The sequence below is a fragment of the Motacilla alba genome, chromosome 7 (genome assembly GCF_015832195.1).
Source record: "Motacilla alba alba isolate MOTALB_02 chromosome 7, Motacilla_alba_V1.0_pri, whole genome shotgun sequence".
NCBI classification, from domain to species: Eukaryota; Metazoa; Chordata; class Aves; order Passeriformes; family Motacillidae; genus Motacilla; species Motacilla alba.
In genome coordinates this window covers 2,074,053-2,094,026 of record NC_052022.1, presented here as the reverse complement: position 1 = coordinate 2,094,026, position 19,974 = coordinate 2,074,053, and the positions used below count along the sequence as shown (strand labels likewise).

General features: G+C 36.1%; 1 protein-coding gene across 1 annotated transcript in view; it reads left to right on the top strand.

The window, feature by feature from the left end:
- KIF5C (kinesin family member 5C) overlaps positions 1 to 19,974 on the top strand; it is a 77,984-nt gene that overhangs the window by 22,363 nt on the left and 35,647 nt on the right. The window contains exons 2-8 of the mRNA XM_038143296.1: positions 2,960 to 3,050; positions 8,011 to 8,084; positions 11,073 to 11,177; positions 13,999 to 14,047; positions 14,992 to 15,047; positions 15,927 to 16,014; positions 18,729 to 18,853. Coding sequence (XP_037999224.1) covers positions 2,960 to 3,050; positions 8,011 to 8,084; positions 11,073 to 11,177; positions 13,999 to 14,047; positions 14,992 to 15,047; positions 15,927 to 16,014; positions 18,729 to 18,853 — 588 coding nt within the window. The remainder of the gene's footprint in view (positions 1 to 2,959; positions 3,051 to 8,010; positions 8,085 to 11,072; positions 11,178 to 13,998; positions 14,048 to 14,991; positions 15,048 to 15,926; positions 16,015 to 18,728; positions 18,854 to 19,974) is intronic.

Sequence of the window (19,974 nt, the reverse complement as noted above, 5' to 3'; positions counted from 1 at the left end):
GTTGAATTTGCAGGGTCCCCCATTGAGGAGAAAATGATGGATCTGACTCCATGTTCTTAGAAGGCTACTTTATTATTATATTATATTATATTATATTATATTATATTATATTATACTAAAGAATAGAGAAAAGACACTTCCAGAAGGCTTAACAAGAATGAGAATGAAAACTCGTGACTCTCTCCAGTCTGGCACAGCTGAGCTGTGATTGGGCATTGAATAAAAACAATTCACACGAAACCAATCGAACAATGACCAGTTGGATAAACAATCTCCAAACCACAGAGCAGCAAAACACAGCAGAAGCAAATGAGATGATATTTTCATTTTTCTCTGAGGCTTCTCAGCTTCCCGGGAGAAAATCCTGGGCAATGGGATTTTTCAAAAAAATATGACAGCGACAGTGGAGCACTTCCCACCATGTGGGAAGTGATTTGTTGGAGCTGGGGGTGAAAATCCCAGCAATTCCTGAATAAAATCAGCAATTCCTGAAAAAAATACCACTTCAGGGCACCATGGCTGGGATGGGCTTCTGCTTTGGGTCCGAGCTGTGCTTTTGGTGACACATTTGTGTTTTCAGCAGGGAAATGAAGCCAGTGGGGTGCTGGGACTGTGCTGGGACAGTTCTGGGTCACCTTGGGCTCAGTGGAACTCAAGACAGCAAATTGCAGTTTCTGTCAGCTCTGGGCTGTTCTTACAGCACTGCCTTCACTGGTTTGTAGCACTGAACTGCAAAACTTCTGCAAATATTTACAGGGCTATTGCCCCAATATTTGCAGGATTATTGCCCCAATATTTACAGTATTATTCCCCCAATATTTACAGGATCATTCCCCCAATATTTACAGGATTATTGCCCCGATATTTACAGGATTATTGCCCCGATATTTACAGAATTATTCCTCCAATATTTACAGGGCTATTGCCCCAGTATTTACAGGATTATTGCCTCAATATTTACAGGATTATTCTCCCAATATTTACTGGGTTAATCCCTTGCTATTTACAGGGTTATTGCCCCAATATTTACTGGGTTTTTCCTTTGATATTTACAGGATTATTCCCCCAATATTTACAGGATTATTCCCCCAATATTTACAGGATTATTCCCCCAATATTTACATGGCTATTTCCCCAAAATTACATAACTATTCCCACAATATTTACAGGGTTATTGCCTCAATATTTACAGGGTTATTACCCCAATACTTACATAACTATTCCCCAATATTTGCAGGATTATGCACCCAATATTTACAGGATTATTCCCCTGATATTTACACGGCTATTCCCCCAATATTTACATTACAATTTTATCAATATTTATATGGCTATTCACCCAATATTTACAGGTTTATTGCCCCAATATTTACAGGTTCATTTATTCCCACATTATTTGCAGATTGATTCCCCCAAAACTTACATGGCTATTTCCCCCAATATTTACAGGATTATTTTCCCAATATTTACAGGGTTATTCTTCTGATATTTGCAGGATTATTCCCTTGATATTTACCATGTTTTTCTTTTGATATCTACGGGATTATTGCCCCAAATTTACCTGGCTATTCCCCCAGTATTTCCAGGATTATTCCCCCAAATTTCCAGGATTATTCCCCCAATATTTACAGGTTTATTCACCCGATATTTGCAGGATTATTCCCTTGATATTTACCGTGGTTTTCCTTTGATATTTGCAGGTTTGTTCCCCCAGTATTTACAGGATTGTTCCCCCAGTATTTACAGGGCTATTCCCCCAATATTTACAGAGTTAATCCCTTGATATTTACAAGGTTATTCCCCCAATATTTACAGGATTATTCCCCAATATTTACCTGGCTATTCTCTCAATATTTACCTGGCTATTCCCCCAATATTTACAGGACTATTCCCCAGATATTTTCAGGACTATTCCTCCAATATTTACAGGATTATTCCTCCAGTATTTACAGGATTATTCCCCCAGTATTTACAGGATTATTCTCCCAATATTTACAGGATTATTCCCCCAATATTTACTGGACTGTTCCTCCAGTATTTACAAGATTATTCCTCCAATATTTACAGGATTATTCCCCCAATATTTACAGGATTATTCCCCAATATTTACTGGACTATTCCTCCAATATTTACAGGATTATTCCCCAGTATTTACAGGATTATTCCCCAGTATTTACAGGATTTCCCTATTTACAGGATTATTCCCCAATATTTACTGGACTATTCCTCCAGTATTTACAGGATTATTCCCCCAGTATTTACAGGATTATTCCCCCAATATTTACAGGATTTCCCTATTTACAGGATTATTCCCCCAATATTTACAGGATTATTCCCCAATATTTACAGGATTATTCCCCAATATTTACAGGATTTCCTCCCAATATTTACAGGATTATTCCCCAATATTTACAGAATTTTCCCCCAATATTTACAGGATTTCCCCCCAATATTTACAGAATTTTCCCCCAATATTTACAGGATTATTCCCCCAATATTTACATGATTATTCCCTAATATTTACAGGATTTCCTCCCAATATTTACAGGATTATTCCCCAATATTTACAGAATTTTCCCCCAATATTTACAGGATTTCCCCCCAATATTTACAGGATTTTTCCCCAATATTCACATGCCTATTCCCCCTGAATTCCCAGGAGGGGAAGGAAACACCCAACTGCTGCTGTTCCAGCTGATCGTGCCCCACATCCATGGCCGTGAGCACACGGGGAACATCTGCCACCTTTTATTTACCTGCCACAACACAAAATGGCTTCGGGGCATCCCAAATGTCACATCCGTTCAGCCCACGAAATATTCCTCTGTGCAGTGCACTGCTCAGCTTCCTCTCTGGCAAATTCTGCATTCCAGGCTGGCAAGCTGGGCTGGGAAAGTGCAAGAAATGTTCTTTAGCTCATGGAGTTTCTCCTTTTTTTTTCTTTTTTTTTTTTTTGCAGCAAGGGAAGCCCTACGTGTTTGACAGGGTGTTACCTCCCAACACAACCCAGGAACAAGTTTATAATGCCTGTGCCAAGCAGATTGTCAAAGGTGGGTGTTTTATTGGTTATTGTCCCTCCTCAGGGCAGGGAAAAGGATTTCTCTGTGCCCCCAGGGTGTTTAAACACTGGCTAAAGGATGTTTGGAGAGTTTAGCAGCTGTAATTCCAAGTATTTCCTTTTTTTAAGGGGTTGTCTGAGCAGGGGAAAAAAACCCCAAACAAAGGAGGTGAAGGAATTGCAGCAGTTGTTCTGTGTTCCCTCCTTGTTATTCCACACTAAATATTGGGTTTTTTGGGATATTAGGGGCAAAAGGTGTGGTTTTGGTGCAGTTCAGGGCAGGCTGAGGGCGGAATCTCTGTAAAGCTGAGCGGGAGGATTGAGTGTGTGTAAAATTAGAGTGGGGATGGAAAATGAGGGGATGTAAAACTTACTGTTTGTTATTGAAGTTCGTACAACTTCAGTGTGGGGCAACTCCTGGTTTGGGAGCTGCTCCGAGTGCAGAGAGTTTGCATTTCAAACTGATCGAGAGCACAGGTACCTGGGGGAAAACACCCTGGTTCCTGGAAAAAAACCTGCATCAGCTGTGGGAATGTCAAGGTTTTCACGTGACAATCCAATTTTTTGGGTGCATTTTAATCCCAAATAATTAAAATATTTTCAATCTAAAAAAATATAGTATTTTATATATAATATAAATAGAATTATTTTTATTATATTTTCATTATATTTTATATTATATTACAAATTACAATATATTTTTATTATATTATTTTTATTTATCTTTATTATATTTATATAAAATAAGATTTTATATAAATATATAAATATATTTATATAAATATATGAATATTATAAATATCATAAATATTTATATAAATATATAAATATAAATATATAAAATAATATTTTATATAAATATAAATAACATAAGTAATAATATAAGTAATAATAACATATAAGTAATAAAATAAAATAACAAAATAAAACAATAAAATAATAAAAACTGTTGACAAAACCCCAGTTTTTATCTCCTGAATCCACCCAGCTGGATGTGTGTGCCTGGATTTTGCATTTTTCCTACAATCCCATGGAGGGGGGAAAGTCTGGGAACACTGGAGCACCTCAGTGCCCGTTTGTGCGGCCTGAGAGGAGGAAAAAAATGCCTTTAAATGAATTTTTTTTAGGTCCTGGGTTGCTCTCACCTGGGAGCTGAGTGACTTTTCTGGTTACAAACCCGGGCTTCAAATGCTGAGTTGCAGAACTGGGGGGGATGAGGGGTGAAAAAGAGAAATACAGAATTAAAAACGTGGCCACGGCAATGAGTTTGTGGTGTCCACGCAGGGAAAAAAAAAAAAAGGCAGCAGAGAAAAATTCTGGGGAAAAACTGGAAATCACTGAGGGGAGAGAGACTTGAGGAAAACACTTGGAGTTATTATTTCTTTTTTTCTGGAAATGATGTAAAAACCCCGCCTGCTCTTGCTTCAGTGTCTTTTTTAATCTGATTTTTCTCCCTTCCTCTGGAGTTTTGTGCCATTTTTTTTTTGTCAGGGTTTTTTTTTCTTTCTGGGTTCAGTGCACAGATGGTCTGTAAGTGACTAAAGGTGGAAAACCTTCCACCAGAAATAACCTCAAACCTGACACTTGTGACTTGTTTTCACTGCAGCTGATGCAGAGGGCTGGGGTGGGTTTTTTTTTTTTTGGTTTTTATTTTTGTAATGGGATCAGGTAGATTTTGCTAATTGGCAAGGCAAATGGCTGATCTCTGCTTCCTCCAGCAAAATGCAAATATTGATGCAAATCCTGAGCAATTTTCTTACATAACACTTCATTAATCAGGTTATTTCCCCCTGGCTACGAGCTCAGCTGCTACCTTGCATTCACCTGGACATATTAACCCTTTTTTCACCTTTTCCCTCCCTTTTTCACCTTTCCCCCCTATTTTTCCCCTACTATTTTCCCCTGCTATTGATTTTCCCCCCATTATTTTCCCCCCATTATTTTCCCCCCATTATTTCCCCCTATTTCCCCCCTTTATTCCCCCTTTTCCACCCTTATTTTCCCCCTTATTATATTTCCCCTTATTATTATTCCCCTTATTATATTTCCCCTTTATTCCCCCTTTATTCCCGGTTTTCTCCCCATTTTCCCCCCTTTCCCCTTTCTGTTTTTAATTCAAGCTAATTTTTTAAAAATTTACCCAAATCTGGCCCGAATATTAAATATTAGTAGTGAACCCTCATGGAATACTACACCTGGATTTTTTTAAATCCATTCAAATGCTATTTATAATCAAATATTTTAAGCTTTGTTCCCTTAAAGCAAGGATAAGCAGTGAGCAGGTGAGGATAATAAAATAATTCAAATTGTTAATTCTAGAAGGGCATTAATTGTGGCCTCTGACTTTGTCATTCTCCTCAATTTCAAGGTTCCTTCTATATCTTTCTGATTTCATCTTCCTTCCTGGCAGGAGCACCTACATGGGGAGGCAAATAAGGAGATGATTTGTGTATTTATGTAAACAATATGATTTAATTAATGGAAAATAGGATATAGAATACAATTTAATTGAATATACAATATATATGATATAAGATATAATTTAATTTAATATGCATAATATATATTGCATGATGTAATTTAATTATTTTTATTTAATATAATATAGATGTAATGTATTTTATGTATATATTATATATATACTCTATATATTATAATATATAATATAATATATATTATAATATACATTATATATACACTATGTAATATATAATATAATTTATATATTAATATATAATATATTATAGAAGTTATTATATTATATTACATTATATATAATATATAATATAAAATATATATTATATATGATAATATATAGTAAATAATGCAATATATATTACAATATATATTATATATTAGAATATATATTATATAATATATATTATTATATATACTATATATACTATATATGATATTATATTATACTATATTATATTATATTATATTATATTTAGTTATATATATATTATATTTAGTTATATATATATTATATAATATATAATATATATAGTATATATAGTATATATTTTATATATAAACAATATTATATATATATACTAGATATAACATATATTTTTAATATAATATAATATAATATAATATAATATAATATAATATAATATAATATAATATAATATAATGTAATTAATATAATATAATATATAATGAATTCAATTTTTTTTTGCTTGGACACCTCTATTAATTGAGATCCAGAGGTCGGGAGACATCCCAGAATACAATGTACAGCCCTGTGAGGTTGCTGGAACGGGGCATTAGCCCCTGCACAATCAATCTTCTCCTCTCTGAACCCCAGATCAAATGATTCCTCCTGCCCTGAGAGAGGCTGGTTTCCCAGCTCCTCTCCCTTGTCCTTCCTCCTTGCTGTGCAGAGGTTTGGGAATCAGTGAGGCTGGTTTTAAATGCAGTCCAGCTTGGTTTGAAATGCTGATTTTAAATTCTGGTTTTAAATGCAGTCCAGCTTTGGTTTGAAATGCTGGTTTTAAATGCAGTCCAGCTTGGTTTCTAAATACTGGTTTTAAATGCAGTCCAGCTTTGGTTTAAATGCTGATTTTAAATACTGGTTTTAAATGCAGTCAAGGTTTGGTTTGAAATGCTGGTTTTAAATGCTTGTTTAAAATACTGGTTTTAAATACTGGCTTTAAATGCAGTCGAGGTTTGGTTTTAATTTCTGGTTTTACAGGCAGTCCAACTTGGTTTGAAATGCTGGTTTGAAATGCAGTCCAGCTTTAGTTTTACCTGCAGTCCAGCTTTGGTTTGAAATGCAGCTCAGCTCTGTTTTAAATTCTAGTTTTAAATGCAGTCCAGCTTGGTTTGAAATGCTGCTTTTAAATGCTGGTTTTCAATGCTGGTTTTAAATATTGGTTTTGAACGCAGTCCAGCTTTGGTTTTAATTTCTGGCTTTAAATGCAGTCCAGTTTTTTTTAGATACTGGTTTTAAATGCAGTCCAGCTTGGTTTTAAATGCTGATTTTAAATTCTGGTTTTAAATGCAGTCCAGCTTTGGTTTGAAATGCTGGTTTTAAATGCAGTCCAGCTTTGTTTCTAAATACTGGTTTTAAATGCTGTCAAGTTTTGGTTTGAAATGCTGGTTTTAAATACTGGTTTTTAATGCAGTCAAGGTTTGGTTCTAAGTACTGGTTTTAAATACTGGTTTTAAATGCAGTCCAGTTTTGGTTTGAAATGCTGGTTTTAAATGCTTGTTTAAAATACTGGTTTTAAATACTGGCTTTAAATGCAGTCGAGGTTTGGTTCTAAATGCTGGTTTTAAATGCAGTCAAGGTTTGGTTTTAAATTCTGGTTTTAAATTCTGGTTTTAAATGCAGTCCAGCTTGGTTTTAAATTCTGGTTTTACATGCAGTCCAGCTTGGTTTTAATTCCTGGTTTTACATGCATCCAGCTTGGTTTTAATTTCTGGTTTTACATGCAGTCCAGCTTGGTTTTCAATTCTGGTTTTAAATGCAGTCCAGCTTTAGTTTTAAATTCTGGTTTTACATGCAGTCCAGCTTTAGTTTTAAATTCTGGTTTTACATGCAGTCCAGCTTGGTTTTAATTCCTGGTTTTAAATGCAGTCCAGCTTGGTTTTAATTCCTGGTTTTAAATGCAGTCCAGCTTGGTTTTAATTTCTGGCTTTAAACGCAGTCCAGCTTTTTCCTCCCCACGTTCCACAGGCAGATTGGCTGATTCTGATGTCCAGAGATATTTTTCTCCCCCCAAAAAAGGGAGGGATATTCCAACAATCCCGCAATTCTCTAATTTAGATTTTATGATGATTTTTTTTGGCCTAAAATTAGCCAGTATCTGATATTTCCCCCGTTTTTTACTGCACAAGCTGCTTCCCATTTCAGCTTCAGCCCTGTAAAGGCTTGGAAAATGCGGATTATTCGTCTTGAGGCTGTCATTAAAAGATTTTAATTGTTTTCCTTCGTCTTGCAGATGTCCTGGAAGGCTACAATGGCACCATCTTTGCCTATGGACAGACCTCGTCAGGAAAAACACACACCATGGAGGTACTGGGCAAAGAGAAACCCAAACTGCATCAGACTGGGGGAAGGAGAGGAAGAAATCACAAATTTATCCAAATAAATCACAAATTTATCTAAAGAAATCACAAATTTATCGAAATAAAATTTATCAAAAGAAATCACAAATTTATCTAAATAAATCACAAATTTACCTAAATAAATAAAAATTTGTCTAAATAAATCAAAATTTATTTAAACAAATCACAAATTTATCTAAAGAAATCACAAATTTATCTAAATAAATAAAAATTTGACTAAATAAATCAAAATTTATCTAAATAAATAAAAATTTGACTAAATAAATCAAAATTTATCTAAGCAAATCACAAATTTATTTAAACAAATCACAAATTTATCTAAAGAAATCACAAATTATCTAAATAAATCAAAATTTATCTAAATAAATCAAAGTTTATCTAAATAAATCACAAATTTATCTAAATAAAATTTATCCAAACAAATCACAAATTTATCTAAACAAATCACAAATTATCTAAATAAATCAAAATTTATCTAAATAAATCACAAATTAATCTGAACCACAAATGTATCTAAATAAATAATGGATGTGCCTAAATAAGCCAAAAGGGTGTCTAAATAAATCAAAAATTTGTCAAAGTAAATCACAATAAATTATAATATACTATATTATTTATTTGTAATATTTATAATTTTATTTGTATGTACTACATATATTCTATTACAATATTTAATAAATATATATTTTATAGTTATAAACTCGTTTTAAAAGCTCTTTTACTCATGATGTTAAATTTGCTTTGTTAAACAGACTATCTAAGTTTTATTAATTTTAACTAAATTAATAAAATTTAAAATAAATTTACCAATTTAAAGCAAATTAAAATGGAATACCAAAGAACACCAAATTTCTACTGATTTGAACAGTGGCAGCTGTGGCTGAGTGTCCCTCACACTTCAGCTTTTAGACCTGGATTGCCTTAAATACAGTCTGAAATAGAGATTTCTTAATATATACGTACATATATATTTATGTTTAAAAATATAGAATAAAAATAACAATAATTATATAATATAAAACAGTGATATATCAAATATCTTATATTTTATATAAGGTATTAAATATATAATGATATTTAATAACGAAATATAAGAATAAAATAAGAATAGCATTAATAATAATAATAATAATAATAATAATAATAAGTTCACAGAAATTTCTAGTGATTTAAGCAGTGGCAGCTGTGGCTGAGTGTCCCTCACACTTCAGCTTTTACACCTGGATTTCCTTAAATACAGTCTGAAATAGAGATTTTTTTAATATATACGTACATATATATTTAAAAATATATATATAATGAAAATAACACTAATTATATAATATATAAAAGTGATATATAGAATATATTATACTTTATATGATATTAAATATATAATTATATTTAATAACAAAATTTTTGAATAAAATAATAATAGTAGAATTATTATTATTATTATTATTATTATTATTATTATTATTATTATTATTATTATTATTATTAATAATAATAATAATAATAATAATAATAATAATAATGGTCACAGAAATTTCTAGTGATTTAAGCAGCGGCAGCTGTGGCTGAGTGTCCCTCACACTTCAGGATTTACACCTGGATTTCCTTAAATGCAGTCTAAAATACAGTCTAAAATATAGATTTTCATATACATATATCCATACACACATATATATTAAAATAAAATAACTAATAATATATAGTATAATAAAATATAATAATAATTATAATAATTAATAATAACAATAGTAATTCAGATACACTGAAATGTCTTCTGAATTAATCATTAGCAGCTGTGCCTGAGTGTCCCTTACACTTCAGCTTTTACACCTGGATTTTTGTGAAAATAGGCTAAAATATAGATTTTTAAATATATACATACAAAAATATATACATATATATAAATATTTATATAAAAGAAACATAATAAAATTATTATTTTAAATAAAAATCCACAGAAATTCCTACTGTAGCAGCTGTGGCTGAGTGTCCCACTTCAGGATTTACACCTGGTTTTCCTTAAATACAGTCTAAAATATAGTTTTTCATATACATAATACATATATACACACATATATATTAAAATAAAAAACCTAATAATATATAATATATTAAAATATAATTATTATTATTATAATTAATAATAATAATAATTCAGATACACTGACATTTCTTCTGAATTAAGCATTAGCAGCTGTGCCTGAGTGTCCCTTACACTTCAGCTTTTACACCTGGATTTTTGTAAAAATAGGCTAAAATATAGATTTTTAAACATATACATACATATATAAAAATATATAAAATAAAAATAATAAAATTATTATTTTTAATGAAAATCCAGAGAAATTCCTACTGTAGCAGCTGTGGCTGAGTGTCCCTCCCACTTCAGGATTTACACCTGGTTTTCCTTAAATACAGTCTAAAATATAGTTTTTCATATACATAATACATATATACACACATATATATTAAAATAAAAAACCTAATAATATATAATATATTAAAATATAATAATAATATTTGTTAATAATAATATTAATAATTCAGATATACTGAAATTTCTTCTGAATTAAGCATTAGCAGCTGTGCCTGAGTGTCCCTCACACTTCAGCTTTTACACCCGTTTTTTTGTTAAAATAGTCTAAAATACAGATTTTTAAAATATATACATACATATATGTATAAATATTTATATAAAATAAAAATAATAAAATCATTATTTTAAATAAAAATCCACAGAAATTCCTACTGTAGCAGCTGTGGCTGAGTGTCCCTCCCACTTCAGGATTTACACCTGGATATCTTTAATTACAGCTTAAAATACAGATTTTAGTGTTCATAAAATCTGTTAGGCCTATCAATCTATAATCTCATATATAGAATACTAATACAAAAGAGGCCGGGAGGGTTCCCGTGTCACCTCTGGGGTTTGTGTCCCCAGGGGAAGCTCCACGACCCTCAGCTGATGGGAATCATCCCCAGGATCGCCCACGACATCTTCGACCACATCTACTCCATGGACGAGAACCTGGAGTTCCACATCAAGGTACACTTACCTGGATTTTTCCATTTATATTCCATTTACAGGGAATTTTTATCTGCAATTCAGATGGAGTCACCCCCTGTGGAATGGCTCAGCTGGGAGAAGTCCATGGGAAATCCCCTCTGGGGTCCTCTCTTGGGTTTTTTTCTTCTCCTCCCCATCCCTTTTACGACACAAATCCCAAGATTTATTACTGATGTTGCTTCTGGATTTTTTTCTCCTGGAGGGTGTGTCCAGCTCAGGAACCAAAAATTGATTTACTGCAGCTCCTCCAGGGGCTGGACCCTGCCCATAAACACCACGGACATTTGGGAAAATCCTGACTCCCTGTCTCCAGGATGTGGGGTTGGAGGTGGGCAGAGCTTGGGCAATCCAGAAGGGATTTTTGAATTCCTTCTGCTGGTGGTGCAGTGTTTTTCCCTGTCCTTTCTTGATCCCAGCCACGCGAGCTCCCAAGTTCTTGGGAGCGGCCTGGAATTGCCCCTGCCCATTTGGGGTCCAGCTGCAGAGCTCCTGTCCAAGCAGGCATCAGGAAAATGGGATTATCAGTAAAACTGCCGTGGGTTGCAGGGAGAATGAGCTTTCTGTGTCTTCCCTGCCCCAAAACTAAGCCAGGCCTAAATGCTGCAGCAGCTGAGCACGGGTGGGTGTGGAGCCACTGTCCCTTCTCCTGCTGCTCATGGAGAGTGGAGCTTTTTGTACCTAAAAGTTAGAGAAAATTGACTTTTTAGTGCTTATTTGCATTAATGCTGCAGCAGCTGAGCACGGGTGGGTGTGGAGCCACTGTCCCTACTCCTGCTGCTCATGGAGAGTGGAGCTTTTTGTACCTAAAAGTTAGAGAAAATTGACTTTTTAGTGCTTATTTGCATTAAATCCCTTGAAGTGGCCCCGGGGGAATATTTGTAAAGCTAATCAGTGTGAGGACAGAATTATTTGTAAAAGTTGATCAGTGTGAGGACAGAAAAAGTCTGTCTATAAATTATTATTGTTTTAATCATCTTGTACCTCTGAAGCAGCTTCTGGAAGGGCTTGGTTGTGTATTGGGAACCTTCCCAGCTGTGAGGTACAGACAGAAAAAATATTCCAAACTGAAATTGAAAATATTCCAAATCCATGAAATACTTGCAGAGACCTTGGATTGTAAAATATGGAGAGACCCCTCCTGAATTTCCCTCCCTATTGTAAAATAGGGAGAGACCCCTCTGAATGATCCTCCTCTCCTCTGGAAAGCTTTCCTGCCTGCTGCAATTCCCAGACCCCAAGGTGGAGGGAATTCCTGGCTTGTCCCATGGAAAATCCCACAATTTTCCCAAAGATTTCCCAGCAGAGCTGATGAATCTCTCCCAATAAAAAGCTGCCTGAGCTGTCAGGGAGAGAAATGTTCTGTCAGCAGCAGCCTGGGTTTACCCAAACTGTCCCACTCTCCTAATAATTGAAATAATAATCCTTGAATAATTGAAGCTCTGAAAATTAATGGCATTTTCCCCCTCCCCCCCCTCTCTAACAGGGATCCATTTAGACTTTGGTCTCTCCTCTGCAGGAGTGTGGCTTTTCAATGTGAAATATGAAATCTGGCAGATTCAATAAATATGTTTACAGATTTATATAATATATATTTTATATTTGTATATTTATATTAAAATACATGTTATATATCTTTATATATTGCAGTTTCCCCAAGCTGTGAGTTCTACAGTATTTGACTAATAAGTAAAATACTGTATAAGAATGAAGTATATAAATAGATAAAATAAATATAGTATATTATTAAAGTATATAAATAAATAAAATATAGTATATTAACAAAACGTATAAATAAATGAATAAAATATAGTATCATAACTTACCAATAAGTTATGAAAATGGCTCTGTATCTATCTTTACAAGGGTTTTTAAGGAAAAACTGGGCTGTTGGAATCTGCTGCTCCAGAGGAGGGCTTGAAATGGGGAAGTAAAGGCAAAAATGCAAAATGTATTTGTGTTTAATAGCAGTTTCACGTGGGAAGTTCAGCTCAGCTGTGTAAAAAGCCCAGCCATTTTTTTTCAGATGAGAGAAAATGAGACTTTACGAAATACCAGGGGTTTATTGATACCTGGAATGCAGCCATGTGGTGTTCCAGCTAAATAATCTGGAGACCTTCACTGGGGAAGGGTTAGGCCCTACTCCCCTCACATATTCCTGTTTCCTCCTCTGAGTCAAATCCCCTTTTATTAAGAAATTCATTCAATCATTCTGCTCTCCTTTTCTTTTTTTTTTCCTCTTTTTTTTTGGAGGACAACTGTCTCTCTTTGTTACAGCAAAGCTCATTTTCATTTTTCTCCTTTGGGTTTGATTCAAGGCAGAAGCGCCACATCTGCTTCATTTAAAAGTTTAATTTAACACGTACTGCTGAGGCTTGTGGAAGTGGAATGGTGAAGGTGCTCTCTGTTTTTTAGGGGGGGGGTGAAAAATCAATGTACAATTCTTACACTCCCCAAACCTGCAGCTGCACAGATATGGCAGGAGCTGGATTGGTTTGATTCAATTCAATATTTTTTGTCAATTTTGCCTACGTTACAAAAATAAAAAGAAAAAGAAGATAAGGTTTCCCTGCAGGGTTTTTTTTTTTTTTTGTGTGTGTGTATTTTCCCATTGATAAATGGAGGAAGATCAATGGCTTGTAAATCATTCAAGGTACAAATGTGATCCCGTGAAAGATGGAACTCAAACTGTGTGGGAGGTGGGGTTTTATTTTTAGTTTGGTGCTCTGACAGGGATGGAAACACAGAGGCAGCATTAAATCAGCAACGTTTACATCTGTGATCTTTGTGATTATTTAATTAGGTTTCCTACTTTGAGATATATTTGGACAAAATAAGGGACCTGCTTGATGGTAAGTTCTGTGTTTTACTTGACTGAGTGCCTTGGCTTCATGCAGAGCTTTGCACCAAAGCCAGAGGGGGAGCAGTGACTTTATTTGGGAGGGGATTAAATTTAAACTGGGCAATCTGGCAGTTTCAACCACCTGATCCTGGGCAGAGCACGAGCTTTGCTGTGAATCAGAGAGCTCTGAGGATCTCCCAGCCTGCAAGGCAGGGCTGGGGCTCCTTGGCTAGGGGTGTTCTTCAAGGGAAAATGATGAAAAAACCTGATTTCACAATGCAGGGAGGGGTTTAGAATTGCCCCCTGCTTCTGGCGGGCAGCGTGGTGGGGAGCATCTGCTTCTCTCCCAGCTCGTGTCTCTGCCTCTGCAGGCTGTGTGTTAATAAAATGGTTTTATTACAATAATGTTTTTAAAATTATAATGAGTTTTGTTCATCGGCGTGAGGACAGAAAGCGCTGTAAAGGTAGAAATGGCTGTAAAGGTAGAAATTTCTGTAAATGTGGAAATGGCTGTAAACAGAAATTTCTGTAAAGGTAGAAATGCCTGTAAAGGTGGAAATTTTTCTAAATGTAGAGATTTCTGTAAACGTAGAAATGTCTGCAAATGAAGCTCTGAGCTGCTCTGAATTCCAGGCTGCTCTCCTGTCTCCTCTGCTTTGCCAAAGCCCAGCTTGGTCTGGGTTTATTTAATTCACCCAAGCAATAAACAAAAGCTTTTGTGCCTCAAAGTTAAATTGAAATGAGCAGGTGCAAGATTGACAGAGCAGGAAACAATTCCTGTGTGTTGGAAATACTGGAGGTTCATCAGGAGTGGGGAATGACTGCAGACCTCAAATGCAAATTTTCATCCCCAAAATGTGTCTGGGAGCTGACACATTGCCTGGAGCTGACTTTTTTTTTTTATTTATTTATGACCTCTGGAATATTCCTGGTGATCTCCACGTCTCTCTCCAGTGTCAAAGACAAACCTTGCTGTACATGAAGATAAAAACAGAGTCCCCTATGTTAAGGTAAAGGAATAATTTAACTCCCAGCTTTTCATTCTTTCCCACAAATGCATTTATTTGCACTTTTCCATTTGCACCCAGTGTTACTTGCTGAAATAATTCAACTCCCGTTTGAAGCCTTGAATGTTCAAGTTGTGTTGGTTCCTGGGTTTAAACAAGTTTCCTGAAATATTAATGGGCTTGAATCATGCTTGTGTTATTCTCCTGGCTTTGAACATTGCCATTTTGTTAGGATGCCGTTAAATTTTAAGCATTCAGATTCTCCTTTCATGTCAGAAATGAAAGAGAACAACTTGAGGAATTTTGTTCTTTAATATTTTGCTGCATGGGTGCTGTAATCTCTCAATATTTCAGAACAGATTGCTCGGGTTAGGAACTTGTTTTGTGACTTTCCGGGCCCTCACTTGAACACAACATGCTTGATACGAACATATGTGAGCCTAAATAATGTATATATAATATTTTTCTGTTTATTCTCAGCTTGAGGAGCAAAAAAGAAATTGATCAAATAATTTATTCAGTAATATGGCCTTGAGAGAGAAGGACTTTGCACTTTGTATTGTAGCTTGAGGGAGAAAGATTAACTTGGGTATGAAATCTAACCCAAATTAGGAATATACGTTATTATATTGAAAATTTTCCACAGAAAACATGTTATTCCACAGGAAACAGGCTATCCCATGTTTTCTGTGGAAAGTTTCATGCTGTGTGTCTGGATTTCACTGAGTCTGTAGCCCCGTGGAAAGAAATTGGCTCCCAGTTTCTCCTGGAAGTCACCCTGAGACGGGGTCGGGTCCTGGGGGCTGCTGATGCTTCTCCTCATTAATTACTGTGCTCATTAGTGCTAATTGAACGCTGCTGACTCCCACCTCCTGTCCCCAGGGCTGCACAGAAAGGTTTGTGTCCAGCCCTGAGGAAGTTCTGGATGTCATCGACGAGGGGAAGGCCAACAGGCACGTGGCTGTGACAAGTGAGTGTCCCCAGATCCCTGGAATTCCCTCCCCAGGGGCTGCTGGTGCTGCCGGGGGATTTATGGATCCCCCTTGGAGGTTCTGAACTCACCACCAAATGTTGGTTCTGGGGTTTTTTTTTTGTTTCTGTCAAGGTTGGGATTGAAGGTGTTGGAGATGGTATTTTGTGTTTAGATTCACATATTTATATTTAAATATATTTTATTTTCAAATAAAATTAAATGTTTATTTTTAAATATTTTAATATATTTTATACATATTATATATATTATATATTTCTATATTTGCATATTCATATATAAATACATATCTACATATTTCTATAATATATATTTTATATTTATATATTTATATTAAAATATACATTATATATATGTTTATATAGTGCAGTTTCCCAAGCTGTGAGTTCTGCAGTATTTTACTAAGTAAAATACTGTATAATATTAAAGTATATAAATAAATAAAATAAATATAGTATCTTAATTAACTATAGAAATAAAATTAATATAGTATACTATTAAACTATAGAGATAAAATATAGTATATTATTAAACTATAGATATAATTAAATAAATACAGTATATTATTAAACTAAATAAATAAATAAAATGCTTTATAATAACTTACCAATAAGTTATAAAAATGGTTTTGTATCTATCTTTACAAGGTTTTTTAAGGAAAAACTATCAAATTAACAAGTGACACTTAAATTATGTTTACTTTTAACTTAGTAGCTAATTACTTGTGTCTGGCATTGTGGATTTTTTTATCTAATTATAAAATACTGTCCAAACCTATGAAGAAGGTGAAGAGAAGGATTAGCTACTGCTTTCAAACTTTTATCTTAGTTTATATATATTATAGTAATATATATAAATATATATATTATATATAAATATATATATTATTATATTCTGAAACCTCAAACTCTAGGTTTTCTGCTGTGTGGTATTACACACTTCTATTCAAACTCCACACCTACAATTTTAGTGTTTTAATCCATTTTGGAAGCTTTCTCTACAGCCTCAGGTCAAATATAGTGGTTTTTTGAGGGTCTGTACTTAAAAACACAGAAAGTCTAAAATCCTTGGCACCCAGGGTTCTCCTGTCCACCAAGGCCTGGGAGTGGCCTTGTGGATGATTTAATGCTGAAATTAAAACACCCCCAGTTAATTGAGTTAATGGAGCGTGCCTTTGTACAGGAGCTCGCTGACTTCCAGCCCTGCGCTGGGAATTCGAGGCCTGGCCTGCAATGGAGGCTCCACAAAGCATCACAGCAGGGGCTGGTGCTGGGAGCCGAGAGATTCTGGAATTAGGAAGAGCTCGAATGCTGCAGTTGCATTTTCCTCTGGGCTGGCTCGGGGCTGGCATGGCGAGCAGGAGCAGGGGGTGACTGTGCCCCTGTCCCTGGCACTGCTGAGGGAACAGCTCCAGGGCTGTGCCCAGCTCTGCCCCTCAGCTTGGGAAGGACCTTGGGATGCTGGAGCACACCCAGAGGGGACAGCGAGGCTGGAGAGGGGCTGGGACACAAACCCTGAGAGGAGCCCTGAGAGAGCTGAGAACACAAACCCTGAGAGGAGCCATGAGGGAGCTGGGAACACCAGCCCTGAGAGAAATCACTGAGGGAGCTAGGAACACAAACCCTGAGAGGAACCCTGAGGGAGCTGGGAACACAAACTCTGAGAGGAGCCACTGAGGGAGCTGGGACACAAACCCTGAGAGGAAACACTGAGGGAGCTGGGAACACAAACCCTGAGAGGAGCCACTGAGGGAGCTGGGACACAAACCCTGAGAGGAAACACTGAGGGAAACCCTGAGAGGAGCCACTAAGGGAGCTGGGACACAAACCCTGAGAGGAGCCACTGAGAGAGCTGGGACACAAACCCTGAGAGGAGCCCTGAGGGAGCTGGGAGCACAAACCCTGAGAGGAGCCCTGAGGGAGATGGGACACAAACCCTGAGAGGAGCCTGAGGGAGCTGGGACACAAACCATGAGAGGAGCCACTGAGGGAGCTGGGACACAAACCCTGAGAGGAGCCACTGAGGGAGCTGGGAGCACAAACCCTGAGAGGAGCCCTGAGGGAGATGGGACACAAACCCTGAGAGGAAACACTGAGGGAAACCCTGAGAGGAGCCCTGAGGGAGCTGGGAACACAAACCCTGAGGGGAGCCCTGAGAGAGCTGGGAACACAAACCCTGAGAGGAACCACAAACCCTGAGAGGAGCCCTGAGGGAGCTGGGGGTGCTCAGCCTGGAGAAAAGGAGACTCAGGGCTGCCCTCCTCACTCTCACAGCTCCTGAAAGGTGCCTGTGCTCAGCTGGGGCTGGGCTCCTTCTCCAGGAACTGACACAAGCAGAGCACACAGCCTCGAGCTGCGCCAAGGGAAGTTTAGGTTGGATATCAGGAAAGAGTGATAAAGCTCTGGAATGGCTGCCCGGGGAGGTGTGCAGTCACCATCCCTGGGTGTGTTTAACACAGCCTGGTGTGGCACTGGGTGCCAGGGTTCAGCTGAGGAGCTGGGGCTGGGCTGGACTCGATGATCCTGAAGGTCTCTCCCAACCTGGTGACTCTGTGAATCCTGTGAGAGTTACACCAAGACCTGCCCGGCTTCTCTGGGAATTGGGAATTCGGTGGGCCCAGCTCAGACGGGATGGGATCCCCTGCCAGGTTGGAAAGGCAGGCTTTTAACAGAAGCTGTGCCCTGTGGTTTCAGATATGAACGAGCACAGCTCGAGGAGCCACAGCATCTTCCTCATCAACATCAAACAGGAGAACGTGGAAACGGAGAAGAAGCTCAGTGGGAAGCTTTACCTGGTGGACTTGGCTGGCAGTGAGAAGGTAAAGTCTCCTTTTTCCTCCCCTGGGACCCCACACTGAGGGTGTCTCACAGAGCTCTCACCTTAGATTATCATTAAAAAGGATATTTTAGTTTTTATTTTTTCATGTGGGATGGAGAAAAGGAGCAGATTAGAATTATTGGCATGGAAGACAACCCTCCCAAAATCTGCATTTATAATGGAGTGAGTGTATTTTAAATGCCTTCACATTTACATCTGTGTAGCTGAAAAAAGGAATGTAATTTTTATATAATTTATATATAATAATGTAGATTTATATATATTTTAATATGGTAATAATTTAAAATATAAATATATTCAATATGTTTATAGATAAATATTTATATTTAAATATGTTTATATAATTTAAATATAATTTCTCAAATTATACATATTTTAAGTTGCATATATTGTCATGTCCTCTTTCCAGGTTTTTTTTGTAATTATTCCACATATTAAATGAATGAAATACCAGCAGTTAATGCAGTTTTCAAGTCTACTCAAAGTTCCCTGAATCTTAATTGTGGTGACTATTTCTGCTTTGCAGTGTAGAAAAAGAAAGCCCAGAAAATGACTTTCATCTATTTACCAGAAGAGTCATGGTTTGGAACAGTGCTGCAATGCAAAAATGTTCCCCAGTTCTCATTCTGGTTTCTTCTGGAGTGTTTAAAATCAGCTTTATTGGGATTTTGGGTTGCTCATTGGGATGCACTAATTGATAACCCATGGGTACAATGCAGAAGTGATTTGTCAGAGTAATTAATCATGTTAATGTCCATGATTGCACAGATTTGTTAAATTAAAAGCTCTTCATGATGTTTACAAAATGGGGGCCTGGGCAGGCGCTCCTCTCCTCTGCAAAATCAACTTTTGTGGTTTGTTTTGGTACAGAAAACCTGAAATATGGATTTCTTGGGTTGTCTTCTTAAAAGACACAGCTGCTTTTCCTTCATGTCATGGGACATTTTTAGGTGAAAGTAGAAATAGTTTTAATGTAGAGAAAAATATATGGATTTATCCTGTATTTGGACGCTTTAGAAAATCCAAATTTTGTTTTATATGTATAGTAGCAGAAAGGAAAAACACCAGCAAGTTAGGACTGTGTGAAATAAAATTTAGCAG